The sequence below is a fragment of the Alligator mississippiensis genome, chromosome 3 (assembly GCF_030867095.1).
Source record: "Alligator mississippiensis isolate rAllMis1 chromosome 3, rAllMis1, whole genome shotgun sequence".
Lineage (NCBI taxonomy): Eukaryota > Metazoa > Chordata > Crocodylia > Alligatoridae > Alligator > Alligator mississippiensis.
Genome location: NC_081826.1, coordinates 60165806 through 60190933, shown reverse-complemented (window position 1 = coordinate 60190933; position 25128 = coordinate 60165806). Strand labels below are relative to the sequence as shown.

At 41.6% G+C, this 25128-nt stretch overlaps 1 protein-coding gene across 1 annotated transcript in view; it reads right to left on the bottom strand.

Annotated features, from left to right (window-relative positions):
- TRPA1 (transient receptor potential cation channel subfamily A member 1) overlaps positions 1 to 25128 on the bottom strand; it is a 74799-nt gene that overhangs the window by 18579 nt on the left and 31092 nt on the right. The window contains exons 11-18 of the mRNA XM_006277018.3: positions 21690 to 21859; positions 21441 to 21605; positions 14996 to 15110; positions 11712 to 11878; positions 10623 to 10716; positions 9612 to 9671; positions 1566 to 1661; positions 118 to 188 (exon numbers count right to left, since the gene is read on the bottom strand). Of these exons, the coding sequence (XP_006277080.1) occupies positions 118 to 188; positions 1566 to 1661; positions 9612 to 9671; positions 10623 to 10716; positions 11712 to 11878; positions 14996 to 15110; positions 21441 to 21605; positions 21690 to 21859 (938 nt within the window). The remainder of the gene's footprint in view (positions 1 to 117; positions 189 to 1565; positions 1662 to 9611; positions 9672 to 10622; positions 10717 to 11711; positions 11879 to 14995; positions 15111 to 21440; positions 21606 to 21689; positions 21860 to 25128) is intronic.

Here is a 25128-nt window from a genome sequence, read left to right as displayed (position 1 = left end):
GCCTTTCTTTCTGTATTCTATTTTATTGAAAACCTGATTCTATAAGAACTTCAAAATAACAATTAACTCCACCTAAATTATACAAGCAAACACTAAAGTCTAATTAACAATACATACCACTTCATGAGCAAATATTCTTTACATACAGGATGACTGAGAAGCTCCATACAGTTATGGCGTACCATGGCCTATAACATATGCAAACAAGTGTGTCAAATGTATAGTACATCTCCTTCAGCTGAGTGAGCCACTTACAAAGCAATAGGATAAACCAGGGCTGTCAAACTTCTGGGTAGCACGTCCCTCCGCAACTGTGTGTGCATAGTGCAGGCAGCATATACTCCTCTCTGCCCCGCCTCCCACTGCACTATCCAACCTCCAGGAGCATATCAGGAAGCAGAAGCTGGAAGAGAGAGGGGGAGCCCAGAGCCCCAGCCACCATAGCAGTAGGAGCACTGAGAGGAGTGGTGGGTACGCAAGAGCCCATAGGCTAACCCCTCACAGGATGACAGCCCTGGCTTAGACTATTTACTTCAGTACTTGATAAAAATTCTAGCCTATTACAAAATGAAATACACTGGAGAAATCTCAAAACTCTTATGGGTTTTGTTTGTTTGTTTGGTTGGTTTGTTTTATTCATTCTGGAAAAATCAAACTTATTACTCTGTATAAATGTTGTCATTAGACATTTCACCTTCTTTTGTCTCTATCAAATATAAATGTAAAAAACTTAAACTTACTCAAAAGACAGCATATATTAGCATAAAATAAGCAGTAATTATATTATGTTGCAAGAGCAAACACTGATGAATGTAATACATTGCATGGAGAACAGATGAGGATTCATTTATTCCAGTTAATTCCAGGTGCTATTTAATTATTCAACTGTATGATCTGTCCAATTACCAATTATTAGCTTACTTTATTTAAAAAAGCCAGGTCATAAGTAGGTAATAAGTTTAATAACCTAATTTTATCATTACTAAACTGAGAAGAACAGAATATTGTTTAAGGCTAATGTTGTATGAGAATGCTGAAATTTGTGTTAAATGCTTTTATTATTACATATGTGCTCATACCTTCTTTTATTCATAATAATAACTTGTGTCCTTGCTATATCATCTCTGAAAATATTTAGAAATGCTCTTTGCAATCCAGGATGTGTTCACAAATGATAAAGGACTGGTTTGCTTAGATGTGCTATCCATACATTTAATTTGTTTCTCCCTCTTGAATTTTCCATAACTCATACTAAGCTATATAAACAACTGAGCTGTATAAATAAGCTCAACATTTCTATCCAAACAGCCAAGTCTATATTGTTTATGTAAATTATTGTCAATAATACATACCACTTCATGAGAAAATATTCTTTACATACAGGATGACTGAGAAGCTCCATACAGTTATGGCGTACCATGAACTTTGGCTAATACATTAATGACCAAGTTTCAACCCAACATGCTTCAAACTTGTTGAATTGGAAATAAAGTATTTACTATGAAACAAGCAACTTCCAACAGTATCAATATACAATACTTTAATTATTAAACAGAAGAACCTACGTTTAGAATGGTAAGTGGTTCATATTCAATTTCTTCATCTCCCTTTGGTTTCCTAAGAGTTAGAGGACACTGAAGATACCTGAAGTTATATTCAATCTGTATAGGAAACACATGCAAGAGTGTTTGTTTATGACTATACTGATATACTAATATTGATTTATTACTTTCAATTAAAAAAAGAAATATCTCAAGAGAAAAATGACTACGGTAGCAGAATAACTTGTGTGTTTATGCAAATGGACACGTGGTAATACTCAGATAATCAATCCACCAATAAATTAAGCACTTGACATGACCACCTATGGTTATTGCTTTTAATTTATTTTAGCGCTGATTATAAGTTAAGGAGTTATATATTTTTGGCACTATAGTAAGAAAAAAAGCCACAGTAAAGCAGTCGTTTTCCAAATCATCCATTACTGCTTTTGACACAATTGTGAATCTTTATGATAATTTTAATTTAATTCAAAATTAGTGCAATTGGAAGAATATATTACGATCTGAAATATATTATGATTCCCTAACCAATGTACATTGGTTTTGTACATTGATGTAAATTACTGTGGAAGCAAGAACAGACAGGCAGGTACCTGCCTATCTCAGTAGGCGCTGGTATAGTGATTCTCAATCTTTTTAGCTTCAAGGCACCCCTTTATAACTTTTCTGAATTTTGCAACACCCCAGTTGAGAATCACTGAGCTAGAATCTAAATTCAGACAAGATATGGAGGGGCTCCTGAGGCTAAAAAAGTTGAGAATCACTGTTCTAGCCTGACAAGATTCATAGGTTCATAGATGTTAGGGGCAGAAGGGACCTCAGTAGGTCACCAAGTCTGACCCCTTGCCTTCGGCAGGAAAGGGTAGCATAAACAGGACCTAACCCTGATCTTTTCATTAATCTACCCCCTCCCTGTCCCCCAAGGTGTACTTGGGTGGTCACAGGCGGTCCCTCCAAGGAGTCTGCTCCTGTGAGCACTCACATGCAGGTAATTGCTACCACACTACCCTCCTCCAACAGGCCCTGGGAGTGTGGGAGGAGCAGAGGGAATGAGCCACTCTGCAAAGTGTGGCTCTAGCCCCATGTCCATCCACCTACCTGCTCATCCACAGCCTAATGAGCTGCTGAGAATGCTGGGGCAGCCCTATACCAACTTCCAGAAAGCATAAGAGGGCAGGGATGGCACTAGTGGTGGCAGTTCTTAGAGGAATACCTATAGGTGCCTCTGGAGTGGTGCAAGGTGCCAGATGAAGGGAGATCATTTGCCTCCTCACCCAGAGGCTCAGCAGCATGGCACCCATAAAGGGATCTGGTGGCACCCCAAGGTGCTGTAGGTCCCAACTGGAAATCACTGTCCTATTACAATACCTTGCAACTGAGTCAGGCCACAGCCTTGAACCTTGGGTCTTGGCCTACAAGACAGGCAGTAATTTCAGCCTGCACCCTGTGACTATCCAGCCAGGCTGCTCAAAGCCAGTGTGAAGTCTCTAGTAGGACCTAATCCTCTGCCCACTTCCTGTCCCCAGAGTGGCTGGCAGGAGTCAGTTGACTCTCCACTTCCCACATATAAATCTATGATTTGGAACAATAAGTGCCTGGCCAATTGACCCAAGTTCGCTTCAGTCCTCCCTTTGGCTTGTTCCTTAGCTTATCTTTGTTTCTGATCTCTTGAGTTCTTGATTCAGTCTGTCCCTGGGTTTTGCTCCTGGATTGACTGCCTGCCTGGCTTTCTAACCCAGGTTGACTTCCCATTCCACTTATCTATCCAAGCCCTATCCCCTTGATCCTCAGGTAGCCCCAGGCCTGGCCACCACATCCTGGCATGACAGTAACACTTATCTTGAGCTAACAGCTTCTCAGGATTAAGCTGTAATTCACACTAGTGTAGTTTTACCACTAATTTTTCTAGGATAATTCTACACTGGATTCTAGTAAATTACACCAGCATGGGACCATTTGTCCTGTATTGTGTTCAGCATCTTCAATTACCTAGAAATGGGAGTGCACAGGGAAATTTCTGAGTTTGCAAATGGTACTAAACTATCCCAAGTAGTTGAATCCCAAGCAGATAGAGAAAAGCAGCAGAAAAATCTCACAAAGCTAAGTGAGTAGGCAAAAAAAAGATAGACAGATGAGGTTCAATGTCAACAAGTGCAAGGTAATGCACAAGAGGAAAAATAACCCCAACTACACATATGCAATGCTGTGGTCTGAACTAGCTGTTAAAACACAGGAAAGATACTTCAGGGCACTTATACACTTACTTTTTTGCCCGCGACACATGTAGTATGAATTTTTGCATATTAGTTATTATGCTTAAATGATAATAGTATTGAATTGATAAACCTCTGTGATTTTATGAACAACTAAAACTCCATTTTGTGCTTGCTCGACATAAGTAGATGAACTTCTTATGCCCTGTGTACGTGAGTGTCTGTGTGAGAGGGTGAATGGTGAAAGAATGGTAACTATTTGCATGAAAACAGAAGAAGATTTCACTGACTGTGTAAGCAACAAGGCACTGATGTATAAGTTACCAGACAGTAAACTAATTAAGCTAATGAATGGATGGCTGAACAACTCATCTGTGATCAGGTGCAAAGAAGGAATTTTGCGTATCCTGCCATTTGAACTGCACAATGCTTCAAGAACATAATGCTTCAAGGCAAAGATCAAGATTAAGATACCAACGAAGATACCAACTTTATTGGAACGACCTCAAGTTGAGATAACAAGAAGAAACAATCTCTAATTAAAGATTGAGCATGGAAAACCCCCAATGCTGAACAAAGACTTGAAATCCCTATAAAAGTGAGATGCAGACAAGCCAAGATGGGGAGTCTACTCTCTGCAACCTTATGGAGTACAGGCATGCATGTCTGTTCTTCCCCAGCTCCTGTCACCATCAATAAGCCTGGACCCAGCCATCCAGTGCTAATATTGTAACATCTGCTGGTAACTATAACATCTTACTGGAGTGGTTTTGTCTCTATGTCTGTTTGTATCTATGCTCGTGTATATCGCTGTATGACTGGCGTGTCCAAGCTTATGTATCTGCTTCATGTAACCAATAAACACGGCATTTTGCCTTATCCTCCTTTTAAGTTCTCGCTCTTAATTTGAGCTATTGGCAATTTTAAGTAACACACATGGGGATCCACTGCTTCGGAGCTGACCCTATTAATTAAGTCTGCACCACATGCAAGCTGATACAAACTGTGCTGTGCCACGTGAAGTTGTATAAGCAGCAAAATGTGCATCAGTACACAGAAAATGGTAGCACCTTCTTTGTGTTTTAGTTCAAAAGCGGGCCACTGCCACTTTCTCAGCACTCACATGCATTTAACTACTTATACAACTGTAAGCATTACAATGCCGGGTGCTTTTGTGTGTAAAAATGCCCTTAGAGTCATTGTAGACAGTTTTCTGAAAACACCAGCTCAATGTACAGCAGCAACCAAAAAAACCAATAAAATGTTGGGCAACATTAAGAAAGGAACTGAAAACAAAAATAGAAAACATCACCACACCACTATACAAATCCATGGTGGCCTCAAAACATGACTACTGTGTGCAATTCTGGTGTCTTCATCTCAACAAAGATGTATTATTTTTTCTAATTTTATTATAAAAAAACACAATAATCACGGGTATGGGCTGTCAGACTAAAAAGGCTAGGGCTCTTCAGCTCGTAAAGAAGGCCAAGGATAGGATGTAAGAAAGGTCTATCAAGTTATAAAGGGTGTGGACAAAGTAAATAGAGAACTGTTATTCACCACATCCCAAAATACAAGAAGCACCCGCTGAATTTAGCAGGAGACAGGTCTGAAATTAACAAGAAAAAGTGACTTTTCATGCCACATGTAGTTAACTTGTGGAACTGATTGCCTCAGGAGGATATAGAGGCAAAAAGCCAGGTTCCAAAAGGGACCAGACAAATGTATAGATGAATAGCTATTATGTTTAATAGCTATTAAACTGAACTGTCAGGGATGTTTCCTCTTATATACTTGTGTGGCAAGTACCAGTGGCATCCCCTGCTGCAGATGTTTCTTCTTTTATAAGTATGAAAGGTTGAATCTTTTCAACAGTTGTCTGTATGCTGAATTGATGACAGTGCCATTGCATTTGAAAGGGACCTCAACAAGTTACCTAATTCAGTGTACCCCTGATTATGTAGAACTGCTTTATAAAATCCTGTCTCTAAAAGGCTGCGTTGCACAGAAGTTTCTCTCCTCAGACAGGCTATGGATTTTGAGCATATACTTCTTTCAATTGAGAATTCTGACTTCCTGAATCTTTTCTTTTTCTTCTTACCCCAAACTGGAGCCACGGTATTTCATTAACATGTACCAGCACATTTATAGGACTGTGACTGTATTAAAGCTCCTACAGGCAAAATTGTTGACTATGTATAGGATCTGGGGGGGCAAGAAGGGTAGCCACCCTGGCACCTGATCCTCTTTAGGTCCATGCTGCTTGCTAGTAGTCCTTACCCAGTCCACACTCACCTCCAGCTTCTCACCTGCCATGACTTTGGTGTAGCTGTATTGGTTGTTGGAGACGGCAATCCCAGGGGGCTAGGCTTTACCTCATGGGTCCTGATCTGCCTGGTCATGCTAGCACCCCATCAGGGCCTTTGCTCTCTTTCTGGTACTTCCCCTTTAAGGCAGAGCTCACATAGGATTCTGAGCACTTGTTGGGGTTTTGGTTGTCACAGCACTGGCCCCTTTTTCTCTCTGACCATACCCTTTGCTTTGGCCCACAGTTCAAGACCTCAGATTCTGGGAATTAATCTTGTCCTAATGGCAGCTCCTCCGTTCCTGGGGGTCCTTTTTTACCTCGGTAGTTTCTGCCCTCTGCCTTGGGGCTGTCTTCTGGTATCTACTGCAGGGAAGCACACTCAGGCATCCCTGTCCATGGTCTCCTCCACCCCTATATCCACAATCTGGTTCTCTGGTTACAAGTCCAAAATGAAAAAACAAAAACACAAGCCAACTACTTCACAACAATCTCTCTTAGTCAGCATAAAGTGTTTCCCACAGGCCCTACCTTCCATAGGAGCCCTCTTACCTACAGCTCCCCAGGGCAGCTTTTGAGGTCTTATTTCTGCCCCCAGCAGCTCCTTTCTCTCAGGCTCCTTTCCCTCCTGTAAGCAGGGGCCACCCTCTGTCTACTGATCTTATATTCCCCAGCCCAGCCTCCTTCCAGTCACCTAATTGGCCCTTCTGCCCCTTTCCCCTAAGGTCAGGTGTACTTAGTTGCTTCACTAGCTGCCTGACCCCTGGTTCTTTACCTAAACAAAGCCTCCCTCCCTTTAATGTAGTGTAACAGGCAGGGGCTTCCTGATACACTACATTAAAGAACATTATGATAGTCTATGACAACAGTTCCAAAGAGTGTTAACAAACTTGGACAATAAAAAACAACAACATTTTACCCCCAAAACCTGCTATGGCCTGATCCCACAGCATCTGACATCAGTGAAAACTTAGCTATTCAGTTCAGATGTGGCAGAACAGTTCTGATAGGAAGTACCAGTAGCTGCTTTTACTATATGATATGCACCACAGACTGACAGAAGGGAGGCGAAGTAATAACTGGTAGCCACCAGACTGCTTAACAGCCAGGTGACTGTGCCTTGAGCACTCTGGTACAAGGGAAGACACTGAAGACTGTAATGATCTACATCCTCAAGAATTCTGAAGCAGTCATTGAAAGTATATAAAGAATATGATATTGCAATAGATCATTTACACTGCTGCCTTAACATGAAATTTGAGTTGAGTTATATAGGAAAGGTATGTTGAAATACCAATTAGTTTGAATCCCATCTTGGATTGAAGTGTTTCTGTTAAGCCTATTCCATCAGGTATATAAGAAAATGCATTCACAGAATAATGGGGGGAAAGTAGGACTGGAAGATAACTCAAGTCACATAGTCCTCTTCTCAAGGCAGGTTCATCCACGTCTAAAAGCCATTCCAGGTAAGTGTGTGTCTAACCTGCTCTTAAAAAAAAAACTTTAGGTGGAGATTCTACAACCTCTCTGGGGCAGTGGGGGCCAACTTATCCAGCAGGTGTGCCACAAATTAGCCCCCACCCTCCCTGAGTGCCACTCCAACTCCTTTCCATTACCTAATCTAGTACTCAGCTTTGTGCTCCCTCCCCTGTGATCACTGACCAAGCTGCCACTCCGCTTTCTGCTTCCTGTCCTGAGCTCCCTGCCTGCTTTGATGCTCTGCTTCTGCTCCCTGACCTATTTGCCTCTATAGGCATAGGGAGTGCACAGGGGTGCACATGCACCCCCTGAGAGTGCTGGTGCCCTCCCTGAGAGCGAGAGCTCTCGGCTCTGGTGATGGGCAGGGGCGGCAGCGGGGGCAGGTGGAGCGCTGGTGCTCCCTCCTTTCCCCCGCCCCCAGAGAAATGCTGCTGGCATCTGGCTGCGGAGGACCCCCGTCACTGCCGATACTGCCGTTGCCTGCAGACGGTCCCCACTCGGCCTGCCCTTCCTGTTAACACCTGCATTGCCACCTGCATTGCTGCCTGAGAGTGGTCACTGTGCTCTACCAACCTCAGGAGGCACGCATCGCCTATGACTACAGGCACAGACAGAAGCGACAATTTTTGCCCAAGCTGGCCCCTAACTGCACTCTGCAGCCATGACCAAACAAAAGTGCATTACATGAGGGTTCAGATGAAGGCACCCCAAAGTGAAGTGCCCTCAATAAGTTCTGTTTGCACTTACCAGGAGCAAGGCTCAGCTGACACAGCCTAGCACTGTTCCTGGCACTGTTTTCAGAATGGGGTGTGGGAGGAGGGAGCAGAGGGAGTTTGTTCTGGGGGTTGCCCAGCCAATGCTGGACAGTGGGATAGATAGAGGTGGGAGGCTCCAATCCATCCAACTCCCCACTCCAGCATGGCTGGAGAAACCCTAGAACAGACCTCCCTCCACTGCCCTCCCTCCTCGCCATCCTGACAGAGCACAGGAGCTAGGAGAGGGACTACAGTACAGAAGCTGCAGACACCCAGCCTCTCTTCCCAAATCAGCTCCAAAGTGGAACTCAACCACCCACCCTCCTGATCCAACAACAAACATCTGCTGGTTTGGGAGGGTTGGTCTAACTTGTTGCACTTCTGTGAAGTGTCATGAGTTACATCAGGGTGCTGCACTTCTGTCAGTGTCTCCTCCCCAATCTGCTACATGCTACACAACAGAAGCTGCCTGTGCCACTTGTGGCACCCATGGCACAGGTTGGCCACCCCTGCTCTAGGTAAACTTTTCCAATGCTTAACCACCATCTTAGAAAGTTATTTTAAATACCCAATCTAAATTTCCCTTGCTGTAATTTAAATCCATTACTTCTTCTGCCATCACCTGCAGCCAGAGTGTAGTCTATTTCCATCTTCTTTATAACCACCCTTTAGCTATTTGAAGACTCTTACCAAATCCCCCTTGGGCTTCTCCTCTAAAGACTAAATAATCCCATTTCTTCAAACCTTTTTTTTGTAAATGCTCCTTAGGCCTCTAACCATTTGTTGCTCTCACCCAGACACTTTCTAGTTTGTCCAAGTCTATCTTGAAGTACAGTACCCCAAACAGGATGAAGGATAGTAAAAAGAACATCATTACTGGATGCATTTAAGAAGGAACTGATAATTACAGGATTTTGGTACTATTATTCCTCATAAAAAGATAAACTCATTCTAACAACTGATGGAGTGATATGCAATATTTATTCTGATACTGAAAGATTCTTGACAATCACAGAATGAGACCAAAATTTAACCTTTGGTGAATTTCATTTTTTACCAGAATCATTAAGCAATTATGTAAAACATTTAAAAATGGAATTAAAACTAAAAATTAATCAAGTTCAAGTAGATGCTAAATCATTTTCGTACTATCCAGATTTTTACTACATAATCCATTACTAAATTGTTACTACTAACATATTGCCAGATACATTATAAAATATCTCACAGTAAGAAAAACATCAGGAACTAAAATGTGATAGCTTTAATGAAATAGTATATTTCCTCTACTTACGTAGAAGTCCCGGTTTGTCTTTTCTTCTGAAGACTCAGACATGCAATTGTCCAAAACCAACTTCAAAAGGTAAAAAAATATGAACTATTGATAATTAGGATACGATTTAAGAAAAGCAAAATGAATAAACTCTCAAAAGACAAAAAAAAGAATTTCTTTGGGTACAGATACATCTACACTTTAGCCATTTTAAAAAAGGAGGAGTGCTGCTGCTCAGACACACACATCAGCTTTCATACTGTAACTGTTATATTTCCATGATTCTGTAGCAAAAAAGTTAGCTAAATTACTCCGACTCTGACTCTGAATGAAGCAGAGTTAAAGTTGGAGTGATCTGCTGTGCTTGTATTGCTATAGAATCATGCAGATATATCAGTTACATAACAGCTTATACTCGTATACTTTAATATTTAATATAAATGTTGTATCTGTTTATACTCTATAGCAGCCATCCAATGGGAAACAATTATTCTAATCACCCTTTACAGCATACAGTGATGCATAGAGAACTCTTGTATTTGTACATACAAGTTAATTAATAAGAGGTTTATATGATTTCAATAGTCATGTGACAATTTGCATGTGCAAATGCAAATATTGTATAAATATATGCAAGCATACGAAAACACATACATATTCACTCACAAGATTTAGAGGCACATTTATGTAGATTTGTCAAAATTCACCCGTGTGTGAATAGCCCTATAAAAGATTTTAGACCCAAGTCTCCTCTTACATACTTAACTTTTCTGCTTGCTTATCCCCATTGATTTCAAATTGCATAAGTAAAAGGAAATAAAGAGAAGTTGCTAATATTGCATACATTGAGCTAAGCTACCTGAAATATAATAATACTTTTTCATACAATATTTTGTGCACTGATGTAATTTTTATTTAACAGTAATTAATTGCATTGTTTAAGGCAGTGCTGGAAAAACTGTAATGATGCTGCCACATAACTGAATTTAGGAAATGAGGTAAATTCTTAATGTATGGAGTAAAAACTCTTACCTTAAATGATTCAGGAAGGTACTCAACCATCTCCAACAAAGGACACTTATTGGCACTACAAGAGTGCGAAAATGTTGTCACAGCTTCTTCCCATCTGCAAGAATAATTTGAAATAATGGAAAATGAATTCTATGCTCGTCTGAAATGGATAAACAAATCAGATGCCAACTTGCCAATGGAAGAAAAAAAATGATTATTTTTAAATGGTAGGAACTGTTGCTTCAGAAATTATTCTACAATTTACAATTCATAGTAGATTCATGTCACAAAATGGATTTAAAAAGTGCTATAAGAATAGTTGAGTATCATCCCCAGTTGCTTTCCTAAGAATGAGGTAAGCCTCTTGTTTATTAAAGCACATGCCTATGCTTTAAGAAGAAAGAATGATTTAGGTCTGTTGTCTATTCTTGGCACATGCAAAAAAATCTTCATTAGCATTTTTTTCATTAGATTTTTGCAAGACGTGAGTCCTTCTTAAGAGCAATATAACCCTGAACTCATTATGAACCCAGAACTGATGGTGGAAACATGTATCTTTGGCTACAAGATTATACAGGTAAAATTAATTGTGGTCATTACTTTCCTTTTTAGCATAAGAGGTGATGAGTAGGAAATGGTCCTACTCTATTTGTAAAATTAACCTAACACATTTGGCACAATTATGTCATATATGAATATATCCCAACCAAACTACAACCTAACTCCCATGTACTGCAATTTTTGCAACAGTTTAAAATAGCAATAGAAAATTAAATAACTTAAATTGTGTGATTTGTGCTTTAACTTTGGTTAAGACTCTTATTATATATGTAAAATATTTTTTCTTATACTTTTCCTCTTAGCTTCCCCAGGAGAGGCCAATTCACTTATCTTGGTTTCTTGTAGGCCCTGAATAATCATCCTGACATGGAAGGGATTTGTTCCCTATGGCTGAAGTTTATTATTAAGATTTTACCACTACTTTTTGATTCGCATTTGATTAGAATAGCATACATCTTTAGAATATGAAAAATAGGTCAATCTTATTAAAATACTATGTATTTTAACTAAAAGCGGACAAAAAGACAACAATATAAAATAAGCACTTACCTTTTATTCAAAATGATCACAGATACAACATCTTTTTGCCTACTGTGTATTGCTTCATGAAAAAAAGAAGCTACTGCTTTGTTCAAAAGTATCTTGGCACCATGGTCAAGAAGTAGTTTCACTGCTTTTGGATGTCCTTCTCTTGCAGCAAGGTGCAGAGCTGTGTTCTTTTCAGAAAGACAACATATCTAAACATTATTAGAAACCCCCTTTGTTACAAGCGTTAAGCGTATAAGTTACAGTTTTCTCTACCCCTACCAAAGGGTCAGAATTTTCTCTCTGTTGCAAGAGTGTGAGACTCCTGAATAAATTCACTGGTGTTGCATAAAAAAAACAGTATATCATTCCATGGCCTTAATTCCATATGCCTGCAACCAAGATACCACTAAAATCTGAAAGTATAAAGCATATATAAGGGAGAAAAATCTCACACTTTTATAGTTAATAGTAGCAAGATGTTACAAAAAGTTATAAATGCCCTGTATCTCAAGATCCATATAACTCATATTTGAAGGCAACAAGCTAAGTATCCCACATTAGATCCAGAAAGTGTGCTCATTTATGTCTGTCTTCAGAAAATTATTTATGGGAAGATTTCTAATAAGACAATTTTACTGTCAGTGCCTTGCATAAAACTAAAGGATATGGTTAGAATTCCAAGAGGGTTACAAAAACAGGTCCTACTGAAAGTCAGAGGGATTGATGCTCACGAATCCTTTTGTCATTATTCAAATTACTTATAAGTGTCAACTCACCCAATATTCTATTAAGAATGTGCAAATAAAGGACTGCACACTAGCTTCTGAATATTTCCAAGTAGAATTTATTTAATCCAAAATGCTTTAAACACTGACTGTATAAGACACATTTTGTTGGTAACGGTACAGTAGTTTGAGCTGACTGTTTTCTGCTTTTTAACAGAGAATTTTACAAAAGTGATCTTTGGAACTGGATTCTTTCTTGATCCAACAGATTCTGGTTTTGTCAAACTTTAAAACAACCTGCAAGCTGTATCTATTGGGCTTTGTAAAAAGAAAAAATTCAGGGATCTGAAGTGGCTTGTTGATGAGTCATTATTACCTAGGGATTTCTTTTACTCACTGTGAACTCTCTATATTGTGAGTTTCTTCTGCTATTATATTCTGTTTTATTGTTATGTGGGCCACTAATGTGGTTGATAGAGTCCAAACAAAGTAAATCCAATATAGTTAATACATTTACGCTTGGCTTTTTTTTAAAGCTCCTAGAGGTTGGATATTCACTTCATTAATTATAAATAAATTTAAACAACAGGTATTATCAATAAGGAACATATTAAGACTAACTCCTATGAAATATTATCTTAAATTCTGTCTATTATAATCTGTAGCAGTGAAACCAGTCTATTAACAGGGTACCATACTCACTTGGATTAAAAAGTCCAAGACTGGTAAGTACAAAGTAGGTTTGGGTATTTGAATGGTCAAATAAAGTTCAGTCAATTGACTGGTCAAATATTGGTCAAAAATTGTAAAAAAAAAAATGCTTATAGGCCCAAAGAATACACAGAAAAAGCACACATTTTCCATTAAGAAATGTGCCAAAAAAAACATTTAAAAAAAAAACCATATTTCTGTCAAGAAAACTACAAAAAGTAGGTTATGTAAAATTACTATAATCTTTGACTGGTCAAAAACTATGCAGTCAATTGACCGACCATAGGTAGTCTGCCCCATAAAAAGGGGCAGTGAAGACTGACTCCTTGGGACGCCCTCTCCATCTGGACCAGCACTATGCCACAGCACCTATCCACCCAGAGGCCCTGCCGGTAACTCCCCCTCTGGACAATACCTTGCTGGAGAAGACCCCGATTGGCCATCAAGGATCAACTCACAGCCCAGGATAGGTAGCTATCACCCCCACCCTCTCTTCAACCAAGGACTTGGACTCTGTTTCTCTTCCCTACCTGGGTTCCAATCCTCCCACTGAGTCTCTTTCTCCTGATACTATTGTGGGAGTGTGTGAGGGAACCAAGCTGTAGAGTACAGTGTTCATTTAATAAAACTGTTATTTGGACCCCAGAGTTGATTTTGCTTTACCACGGCTTCAGCCCTGCTCCAATCTCTGCTCCTCGCGCCTCTAAGTTCCTTCTCATTTCTCCCTCTCCTGCTTCTGGCTCAGCGTCACCTCCAACACTTGTCCCATGCTCCTGTGGCTCCAGCCGTCCTGAACTCCTCTCTGCCTGCAAACCTCTGTTTCTTTCCTATTGCCTTAGCCCCACTGCCTTTTTCTTGATCTCTGCCACTGCAATTGTCTCATCCCCAATGCCTTTTTCCCTGATCTCTCCCACTTGCTCTTTGCTTACCAAGCACCCCAAACATAGGTACCACAGGCACCAACACACACACACACACACTGTCACCTGAGTCAGTGTTCAACCCGTATGTATATGTGTCCATATGTGTGTATTGTGTATGATTTCATGTAATTATCATTAGGGTGTGTATGTGCTTGAATTGATGATAGGTGTGCATGTGTCTAGGCTGGTAATTTTGGATGCGTACGCCTGAGTTCGTGGCATGGGTGTATGTGCCTAGTGTGTGTGTATGTACCTAATTGATTTTTGTGTGTGTATATGTGCGATTGTGTCACACCCTCCTATCTAACAGTGCAATTTTGAGATGCTGAGAGTTGACCTGGCCCCACAGGACAACACAAGGATAACCATGGGCATGGAGAAGCTTCCATATAAGCAGAGCCTAAGCAAGGTAGGATATTTCAGTTTATATAAAAGATGCCAGGGGGGGAGGGGGGGATGTACATAGAGATGTACAACTCATCCGCTGAATGGACAAAGTAAATAAGGATTTACCTGTCTCTCACAATAGGGAACATGCAATGAAATTACTAGGAAGTAGGTTTAAAGGAAACAAAAAAAAGAAGTGTTTTCATACAGCATGTTACTAACATGTGAAACTCTGCCACAAGAAGTTATGGAGTCTGATAAACGAACCAAGTTTAAAAGAGGTTTAGACAGATTCATGCAGGTCTATCGGTGGGTATTAAATGTTAGTGGCAGTCTAGATTAATACTTCCTATTGCTGAAAGCCATATGGGAAACAGGGCAGGAGAAAAATCAAATCTGGATAGGACATAATACCCCTAAATACTCCTCCCCTTAGCATCTACTCTCTGCCACTGTGAGATACAGGACACTGGGCTAGATAGACCTGTGATCTGACTCAGTATGGCATTTATGTTCTTAAACAACACACTGAAACAAATAATGTTGTATTGCTACATACCCCTTCTTCATCCACTTTGTCTGTACATTTCGCATTAGTATCTAAAATTATCTGCATTGTGCGTGTGAATCCTCCAAAGGCAGCATGGTGCAGGGCTGTCCAGCCTTTATAATCACTTTTGAAACAGCAAGTGTAAAATTATAATAAGAATATGAATGACCTATTGTAAAATGTATAGTAATTTAACTGCATCCTTGACCTCATGGGCCAAATGAGTCTTTCATTTGAACTAGCTTATCCAGTATTATTACTCCATTGATTTCAATATTCTGTTTTGTTTTAATTTGTCTTCTACTAGCGCAACACTTAATGAAAGGGTTTAATTGTGCAAAATATAACTGGGGCCCATAAAAACATGAGTGTGTTCTTCTGGGGTGCTATTGGCTTCATAAAATTTCCCTTCAAAACAAGTTACAAGATCCAAGAACTAATACCTAAAAGTTGAGGCAGTATCAGACATTGTACGGCTGTTGAATTCTGTGCTTACGACAACTGTCATGTAAAGCATCATAAATACACAATTTTAGTCTACTAGCATTATTTGATTATGACAGCTTTTATAGACTTGGTCACAGTTTTTCTGGAGATCCAGTACTTCTGAGGTCCATGGCCCTGGAGCAGATCCAGTAACCATAATATCCCAGGACCAGAAAACTGGGAAGAACCTAGGGACAAGTCCCCATGGTGGGGTCATCCCTTGGCAGGTAGGGCCTTGACTTGGGAGTTTAGAAGTATGAGGAGTCTTTCTCTAGGGCAATCTACCTGATGGGACTGTGGCAAACCCTGAAAACATCCAGGCCCCCAGTGCAGTAGTTTGATTTCCAGATAATCTAAATCAGGGGTGGTCAGCCTGCAGCATAGGTACCATGAGTTTCACTGGAACCTCTGATTGTGGCATGCAGCAGACTGGAGCAGGGACAGGCAGTATAATGGCAGACAGGGCAGGGAGAAGAAAGGAGAGCTGCAAGCAGGGAGCACAGGGCAGGGAACAGAAAGCAGAACAGTTGATTATATAGGGCAGGGTATGGCACTGAGGGAGGGTGTGTACCTAATTTGTGGCGTACCAGCCAAAATGGTTGACTTCCACTGGTCTATATCACCTGGGACCCTGAAAGTACTGGGAACCTAGCTTTGGTTCTAGACCCTAGATAAATGACCCAGGGCTGGAACCACATAAATTCTAAGGTTTGTGGCTCTGTAGGGACAGTCATAGAATCATAGAAGTAGGGTTGGAAGGGACCTTGTAGATCTTCAAGTCCGACCCCTTGCCTGGGCAGGAGGAAAACTGGGCTCAAATGACCCCAGCCAGGTAGGCATCAAGCCGCTTCTTAAAGACTCCCAGGGTAGGAGCCAACACCACTTCCCTTAGAAGTTGGTTCCAGATCCTAGCTGCCCAAATTGTGTAGATCTTACGGATGTCTAATCTAAACCTACTCTCCAACAACTTGTGGCCATTATTCCTTGTTATCCCGAGGGGCACTAGGGGAAACAAGGTCTCCCCCAAACCCTTCTGGTCCCCCCTAGTGAGTTTATAGATGGTCACCAGGTCCCCCCTCAGCCTTCTCTTGTGGAGGCTGAACAGGTTCAGGTCCCGTAGCCTCTCATTGTAGGCTCTGCCCTGCTGTCCCCAGATCATGCGGGTGGCCCTCCTCTGGACCCTCTCAATGTTGTCCACATCCCTCTTGAAGTGGGGTGCCCAGAACTGGACACAGTACTCCAGCTGTGGCCTGACCAGTGTCGCGTAGAGGGGGAGGATCACCTCCTTGGCCCTACTTGAGATGCACCTGTGGATGCACGATAAGGTCCAGTTAGCCCTGCCGACCGTGACCTTGCACTGTCGGCCCATGTTCATCTTGGAGTCAATGATGACTCCAAGATCCCTTTCTGCCTCCGTGTTCTCAAGAAGGGAGTTTCCCCATCTTATAAGTGTGCTGCTGGTTACTACGGCCCAAGTGCAGCATCCTGCACTTGTCAGTATTGAAACGCATCCTGTTTTTGTTAGCCCACCCCTGCAACCTATCCAGGTCTTGCTGCAGTCTTTCCCTCCCTACTAGCATGCCCACCTCACCCCAAATTTTGGTATCATCAGCAAATTTAAACAGGTTGCTTTTCACCCCATCATCCAAACCACTGATCAAGAAATTGAACAGTGTGGGCCCAAGGACTGAGCCCTGGGGGACTCCCCTGCCCACTTCCCCCCAGGTCAAATATGACCCATCCACCACCACCCTCTGAGTACGACCCTTCAGCCAACTTTCAATCCATCTGACTGTGTAGGCATCAATGCCACAGTTGCCTAGTTTTTTTTATGAGGATGGGGTGGTCAGTGTCAAAGGCCCTGCTGAAGTCCAGAAAGACTACATCCATGGCGACACCTGCATCCAATACTTTTGTGACCTGATCGTAAAAGGCAATCAGGTTGGTCTGACATGACCTACCCCTAATGAAACCGTGCTGGTTGCCCTTGAGCATCATCCCCGATGCCAGCCCATCACAGATGTGCTCCTTGATAATCTTCTCAAAGAGCTTCCCCAGGATTGAGGTAAGACTGACAGGCTCAGGTTTTCTGTGATGGTACCAGAAGCCTGGTAGCCCCGGCTATAACAGGGGCTTAGCTCCTGACTTCACTGGGAGCTGGGAGCCGGCAAATCCTAAAACCTCTAACTACAGCTAGGTTTTTCAGAGTTTCCAGGCTCCTTGTTGAGGAACTAAGACTTAGACTGTCTGGGAACCACAGATCCTGGGATCTACCTGCCCCTTTTCCCAGCTGCTTGATGAAATTGAGATTTTTTTCTTACAGGCTCACTGCCAAAAGAATATAACTTTTGCTGTGCAGCTGCAAGTCTTCTGGAAGCATATTTAATTCTCAAAAAACTATGTCTCAGTATTTGAAAAAAAATGTCCAGGTGGCAGGAAATCTTGGATTTTATTCTAGCCCAATTTGAACCAAAGCCAAATTGTACAAGACATACATTTCTATTAAAGTGGAAAACGTACTTTTCAGCGGTCTCTAATCCTGTATGCAACATAAGCTACCTTACTGTTTGCTAAAGAGATGTCTTTAGCTAATAAAGCCTTGCAAGACAGACCACCTTAATCAGAATAATTGTAGAAATAGTCTTAATGAATTAAACAAATGGGAAGTCACTCTGCTTATGCTTTTTTAACATGATAATATATTTTTCTTCCCCACTTCTTCTTCTTCCCCCCCTCCTCCCTACTGTAATCAGTATGGGAAAAAAAGCCCCTCATCTTACACTTGCATATAAGAAAACCTATATGGTGGGTGAATCTACGCATGCTATTAGCATGTAGTAATAAACTCCGGTACATATCATATATCTCACCAGAGTTTATTGCTTCTGGACCTAATGTTTGAACATGCACGTGAGACAGCAGCATGTTGAGCCAAGTCAGAGCAGCCCTAGCTGGCAGGGGGTCCAGGGCTCAGCCTGCCTAGCCTGGGGCTGTTCTAACTCAGCTCAACGTGCTGCAGAGGGGCTGGCTGAGGCATGAGGGTGCTCCACTGTGAGGCTAGCCAGCAGGTAGCCCCTACACTGAAGCACTCATGTCCCAGCCAGCCAAGTCAGGGTCTACATATGCACTGCTGCACATGAAAAAACTTTGCAACAGGATAGTACTTGTATTTACTCGGCCAGAAACATCTCATGCAGATGCACCCTGCCCATCATTAAACTGCTGCCAAAAACAGCACATGCTTAGCAATGGAAACTGACTGTGAAGTTGATTAAATACAGCCAACACTGAGCATTTTTGCCCACAAGGTGCAAACATGCTGATAGGAAGAGAAGGTTGAGAGGCGACCTTGTGGCTGCCTATAAGTTCATCACGGGGGCAGAGAAGAGAATTGGTGAGTTTTTATTCACCAAGGCGCCCCAGGGGTTACAAGAAATAATGGCCACAAGCTAGCAGAGAGCAGATTTAGACTGGACATTAGGAGGAACTTCTTCACAGTTCGAGTGGCCAAGGGAGGTGGTACTCTCCCCTACCCTAGGGGTCTTCAAGAGGAGGTTAGATAAGCATCTAGCTGGGGTCATCTATGCCCAGCACTCTTTCCTTCCTATGCAGGGGGTCAGACTCCATGATCTGTTGAGGTCCCTTCCAACCTTAACATCTGTGAATCTTTTTTTTCCTCTTATCCTTAAAAAAAAAAAAAAAATTGTGGGTGTTCCTGACAAGGAACTGGCACCACACCAACACTAGGAGAACCAAAGCCAGTCTAACACCCTCCTATTGAAGCCAAAAATGCTTGATCTTAACTAAAGGGATAAGATACTGATGAAGACCTACCACAAACACAGGTTAGTTTAGTACATTTGAATAAGATACTTGGTACTGAACATTGTTTTCAATCCTCTTCAGGATGAATTCTTTTAAAGTTATGGTGAGCATACATTGAATATATTTCAACTTCGTCTTCATTCCCACAGCTGAGCTATGCCTTTATTTTCCATTTCCAATGATTTCTGTCTCTTCACCAGCCTTAAAGGTCTGGCAAACATCACCAAATAGGGCCCCAAACAGTTCACCCAGAATCCCTCTGTTGTCCCCTGCTCTCAGCCTGTCACACATGATTAATGTGGCCCCACACTCTGTGAAGTGGAGCCAGACCAGGTTTCCCTGTACCTCATCTGCATATAAATTTTTGTAGGATCCCAGGACTTGTGACAAAAACAGCTGGTTCCAGTCCTAAGTGGAGGACTAATTAGCACATGAATCCTTTGTGGTGGGTATCTGAGTACACACACACACACACACATATATTGAGCGACGGGGTCACCATGGCTTGAAATGCTGTTAACTCTGCTGGGGCCCAGCCCAATGGACTATATGGTAAATCATAAGCTTTTTGGCTTCATGCATAGTTTGCACTATACCCAAGTAAGCATAGAAGTTCTGTTTAAAATTATGTTTACAGAATACCTCTACTAAAACTTGCAACAGTTTCAAAAAAGGTAAAATTCATTAGTTTCAAATGAAGTAAGTCTATATTATTGCAAGTTCAGTGTTTTCAAATTTGCTTCTCACTTCCATGTGCTCAGGAAGAGAAGAGTCTGGCAGCAAAGAGAGACAGAGAAAGAGGCTGCAGAAGGAAGAAGTTGGAGACAGGCAAAGGGCAAGGGGGCTACCTAGCCACCCAGATTTATTTTCCCTGTTGTAGCAGTGGGAAGGGGGATACATTCAAGGCAAACCTTCAATAATTAGATTACAAACTTGAAAAATTATAACAAATTTATAAATTTTCCATATATAAAATCTAATTATTGGGGAGTTCTTATATTCAAATAAATATGGCAAGACCACATACATTAACTTTAATGCAAACCTGCCTTAATAGTCCAATTCTAAGATAGTGGATGGTACAAAATTTAAGTCATACTATAGATCAGCAACTTTTTTATTGTAAAGAATTTATCATTTAGATTTCAAAATAACTTAGAGCATGGATACATGTAAGTTTGTTGCAGCTTCCAAAGATGTTGGGGGTGGTGCACGGGGCGCGAGGAGGCAGCTGTTGCTTAGCAGTGCTGAGCAGCTATTATGCTGTAACCGTTGTGTGCATGAGCATGTAGCAATGCCACTAGCAATACCCTCTCTACACATTACACTTAAAGTGTGATTAACCAGGAAATTATCCCTTAAGTTATGACCCAGCTACACATTCAACCAATTGATGGTGTGATAAAACAAGCAATGAGGTACGAAGTTATTCCATAAAAATGTGTAATAACTTTCTATTAATAACACGATTAGAACAAACTGCAATGTGTAGCCAAGTACCCCCCGTGGCTGGGAGCCCCATCTACTGAGGGGCTCCCAGGCACAGGGGTGCACCATCCACTGCCAGACAAACAGTTGACAAGGCCTGCAATGATGGAAGCATCTTCAGCTGTGGGACTCCCACCAGGGCCAGATTAACCCTTTAGTAGGCCATAGGCAAACAAATTCATGGGCCCCTACTTTTTTCACTCAATAATTATAATATGTAAAACAAGCACAACTGGGCCCCTTCTTTACTTAGGGCCCTAAGTGTGTGCCTCATTTGCATATGCATTAGTCTAGCCCTGGCTGTCACTGCTATAAGCCTCATGAAGTGTGGGGCTCACAGCATTCCCCAAACTGCCTCTGTTATGAGCTCCACAGCACATTTGGCATGGCAGAAGGCATGCTTGTATGGATCGCACATTAGATCCTGTTGCACCTTTACTTGAACATGTAGAGGGACCCTTAGTATTTCAAAACCACTTTAATTTGAATCCTGCTTCATCAAGAGTCAAAGTTGGGGCACCGAACTTTTTCATATTGCTACTGATTCATGATCACATAGCAATTACAATGTAATACCTGCTATATGCTCTTGAGCAGCACCTCCCCTTTTGAAGCCACTGGAAACATACATTTGTCCATACCCTTATACACTTACCAGAGAAAAAGTGCTCCTTTCTTCAGAAGGAGCTGTACAACCTTCTCATGACCATTTTGGGATGCCAGGTGAAGGGGAGTCATTCCCTTCCTATCACCTTCATTCAAAAGCCTTGTGTCTTCCATGTCTCTTAGAAGTCTCTGACAGGTGTTAATTCGCCCATAACTTTAAAAGATTAATGAACAAATTAATACTTAGAAAATCCAGGAGAAAATGGTACTAATGTACTACGTAGAAGACAGCACTTACCTAGCTGCAAAATGCAGGGGGGACTTCTTGTCTCTACTTTTAGAATAGATGGAAACATTCAAGTTCAGCAATTTGTTTACAGACAGGGCAACCCCTTGTCTACATGCATAATGTAGGGGAGTACACCCTTCATTGTCTTCATCTACCACAAGTTCTTTAATATGTTTCATCTGTCACAAAAAGAAATAGTTCCACATGCATTATTCCTACAGGTCCTAACTAGTTGCTCATAATTTTAAAGCACTTTTTAAAAGATCTGTATGTAGCTTTCAGAATGGCAAAATAACAGAGGAAGAGCCATTAGCAACCTATGCATACTAATTTCAAGCTTTCAGTGGACTATACCTCACAAGAACTTAGCAACTTAGAATCATAGAAACTTAGGTTTGGAAGGGACCTCAGGAGGTCATTTAATCCAACCCCCTACTCAGAGCAGGACCATCCCCAACTAGATCATCCCAGCCAAAGTTTTCCACAGCTGGATCTTGAAAACCTCCAAAGATGGAGATTCCACCACCTCTCTGAGTGACATGTTTTAGTGTTTTACTACCCTCCTAGTGAGAAAATTCTTCCTAATATCTAACCTAAACTTCCCTTGCCATAACTTGAGACCATTGCTCCTTGTTTTGTCATCTGTCTCCACTGAGAACAGTCTAGCTCCATCCTCTTTTGAACCCCACTTCAGGTAGTTGAAGGCCACTATTAAGTCCCCTCTCACTTTCCTCTTCTCTAAATAAGCCCAGTTACCTCAGTCTTCCCTCAAAAAACTCATGTCCCCCAACCCTCTCAACATTTTTGTTACCCTTCACTGGACTCTCTCCAATATCTCCACATCCTACTCCAGATGTAGCCTCACCAGTGCTGAAAAGAGAGGAATAATTACTTCCCTTGACCTACTGCCAACACTCTTACCAATGCAGCCCAGTACATCATTAGCCTTCTTGGCAACAAGGGCACACTGCTGGCTCATATTCAGCTTATTGTCCACTGTAACCCCCAGGTCCTTTTCTGCAGAGCTGCTGCCCAGTCAGCCAGTCCCTAACCTTTACTTCAGCATGGGATTGTTGCATCCTAAGTACAGGACTTTGCATTTGTCCTTGTTGAACTTCATGAGATTCCTTTTGGCCCAATCCTCCAATTTGTCTAGATCATGAACTAGCGCTATTCTCCTCTCCAGGATACCTATTACATCAAGCTTGGTGTCATCTGCAAACTTGCTAAGGATGCACTCTATGCCATCTTCCAGGTCACTGATGAAGGCATTGAGCAAAACCAGTCCCAAGACTGACCTCTGAGGCACACCACTTGATACTGGTTGCCAACTAGACAGGGAGTTTTTGATTACTACTCTTGAAGCTCAATGCTCCAGCCAATTTTCTATCCACCTTACAGTCCATTCATTCATCCCTAACTTGTGGTATAGAGCAATAAAACTCTGCATTAATAACAGAAGAGGGGTAATACAGACAATGCAAGATATTCTATCACTGTTCTGCCAGAATGTTTCAACCATAACAAACTGGTTACTGATGTCAGTGAAAAGTTCGTACAGAGAGCAAGGGTAGAGTATAGCAGTGTTCAGGTAGTAAGAGAACAGCATCTCTACTCAGAGAAAAAATACACTGCATTTTAGCTGTCACTATTTGTACCTTACTTTTCCCTTTTTTCTTAACTTCATTTCTCCTTTTTTCCCCACCCTCTATCTTTATGATTATTCTGCATTTTCTCTGCATCGATATTAACTTCCAGTCTCAAACTCAGAACAGTTTGGGTGCAGACAGAAGTATAGCTCCCTGCAGTAATTCATGGTGCTTCTCACAAAGTGCCATGAGTTGCCATGCAGCAAACCCGCAGACCCAACAGACATTCGCTGTTGGGTCCCAGGGGTTGGGGGATTGCAGTTGAGTGGTGGTAAGTCTGAAGCCTCTCCCCCGTGATTCTGCCCCTCCCCCTTCCTAGCCCAAGTGCTGTCTTCAGAATGGGGGAGGGGGGGGAAAGGAGTAGAGAGAGCTTGTTCTGGGGGTTACCTAGCTGGTGCTGGAGGGTGGGGTGGGTGGACTGGATCCAGATGCACCACCCTCCAGCAGCAGCTGGGCAACCCGCAGAATGAGCTCCCTCCACTCCTTTCCCCCTTCCTATTCTGAAGACAGTGCCAAAAGCTTCCAGCATGCACAGACAAGTTAATGAAGGCACTCCACTTTGGAACATTTTCATCTGAACCCTCATGTAATGGGGTCACAGGATAAGACCTTTTTAAAGCACACTGCAGCCATGTACTTGTGTTACGCCATGGCTGTAGAGTGCTTTCAGGGTCCAGTCATGCAACACAATGTCACTTATGTCAGTGCCCTTTACTTCTATTCTAATCCTACTCTTTTGGTCCAATTACTAAAATGATCAGTGATTAAATAGTTAAGTGTGGACACTAGACTTTTCTGGTTATAGTTTAAAGTTGATTCTCCAACTACATTAAAAAGAGATTGGTGAGATAAAATCTGAGAAATCATTGGTTTAAGATTTCTGCAGGTTGAAGCTGATGTCACTGAATTGGCTACACTGTATTCAGATTTGAAAAGCTCAAGGCACAGACACATATGTTTGGAGTTGCTTCAAAAGGACAGAGGAAGCTGCTGCTTAGGAGCATGTGGCGGCTGTTACACTTTTAACTAAATTGCATGGTTTTGAGCAATACAAGCAAGATAAACTGCCTCAATTTTAACCCTTAATGAAGTAAAGTTAAAACTGAGGCAGTTCTTATTGCTACCTGCTCATGCACACGTAACAGTTACACTGTAACAGCTACAGCATCTCCTGTTTCCTTTTGAAGCTATATCACAAATCTGTAGCTCCGTTGGCTAAAACCTTAAAAACAAAAGAAAAATTACAGTCTGGAGAATATGAATATTTATAGTGGCCAATAAAATTTATCTCAAATTGATGAAGTTTAAAATATGACTGGGACTTTAGAGAGCCCATTCAAACTATAGACTTCATAAGAATGGGCAAAATAATGGCAAAAAGTGTTAGGGTGATGATATTTGGACCTTGGGGAGCACTGGGTATGCAGCTGAATAAAGGCTTTTTCCTGTGTCTCAGCAAAAGCTGCTGGTCACAAGACAGGATGATATATTAAAAGTATCTAATTTTGCAAATGCTTAAGTAAGTGGTTTCCTAACAAAAGGATAGGGTGCGAAGTGCATGATGTGTTGTGTATGAGCAAGATGCAGCCCACCAGCTATTGTCAGGAGATAAAACAAGACCTTCAAGATGGTGCTGAAGTCAGCAAGAAACCAGAAAGAACCAGCAAGTGATGGGAGAAAGCAGAGGTCAAAGTCTTAGGCATGGGCTCTTAGCAAAGAGGCATGTAAATGAATGAAATGCATAGGCAATACCATGCTAATGAAGCAAACAGTAAACAGAGGCAGAGCTCAAGATGGGA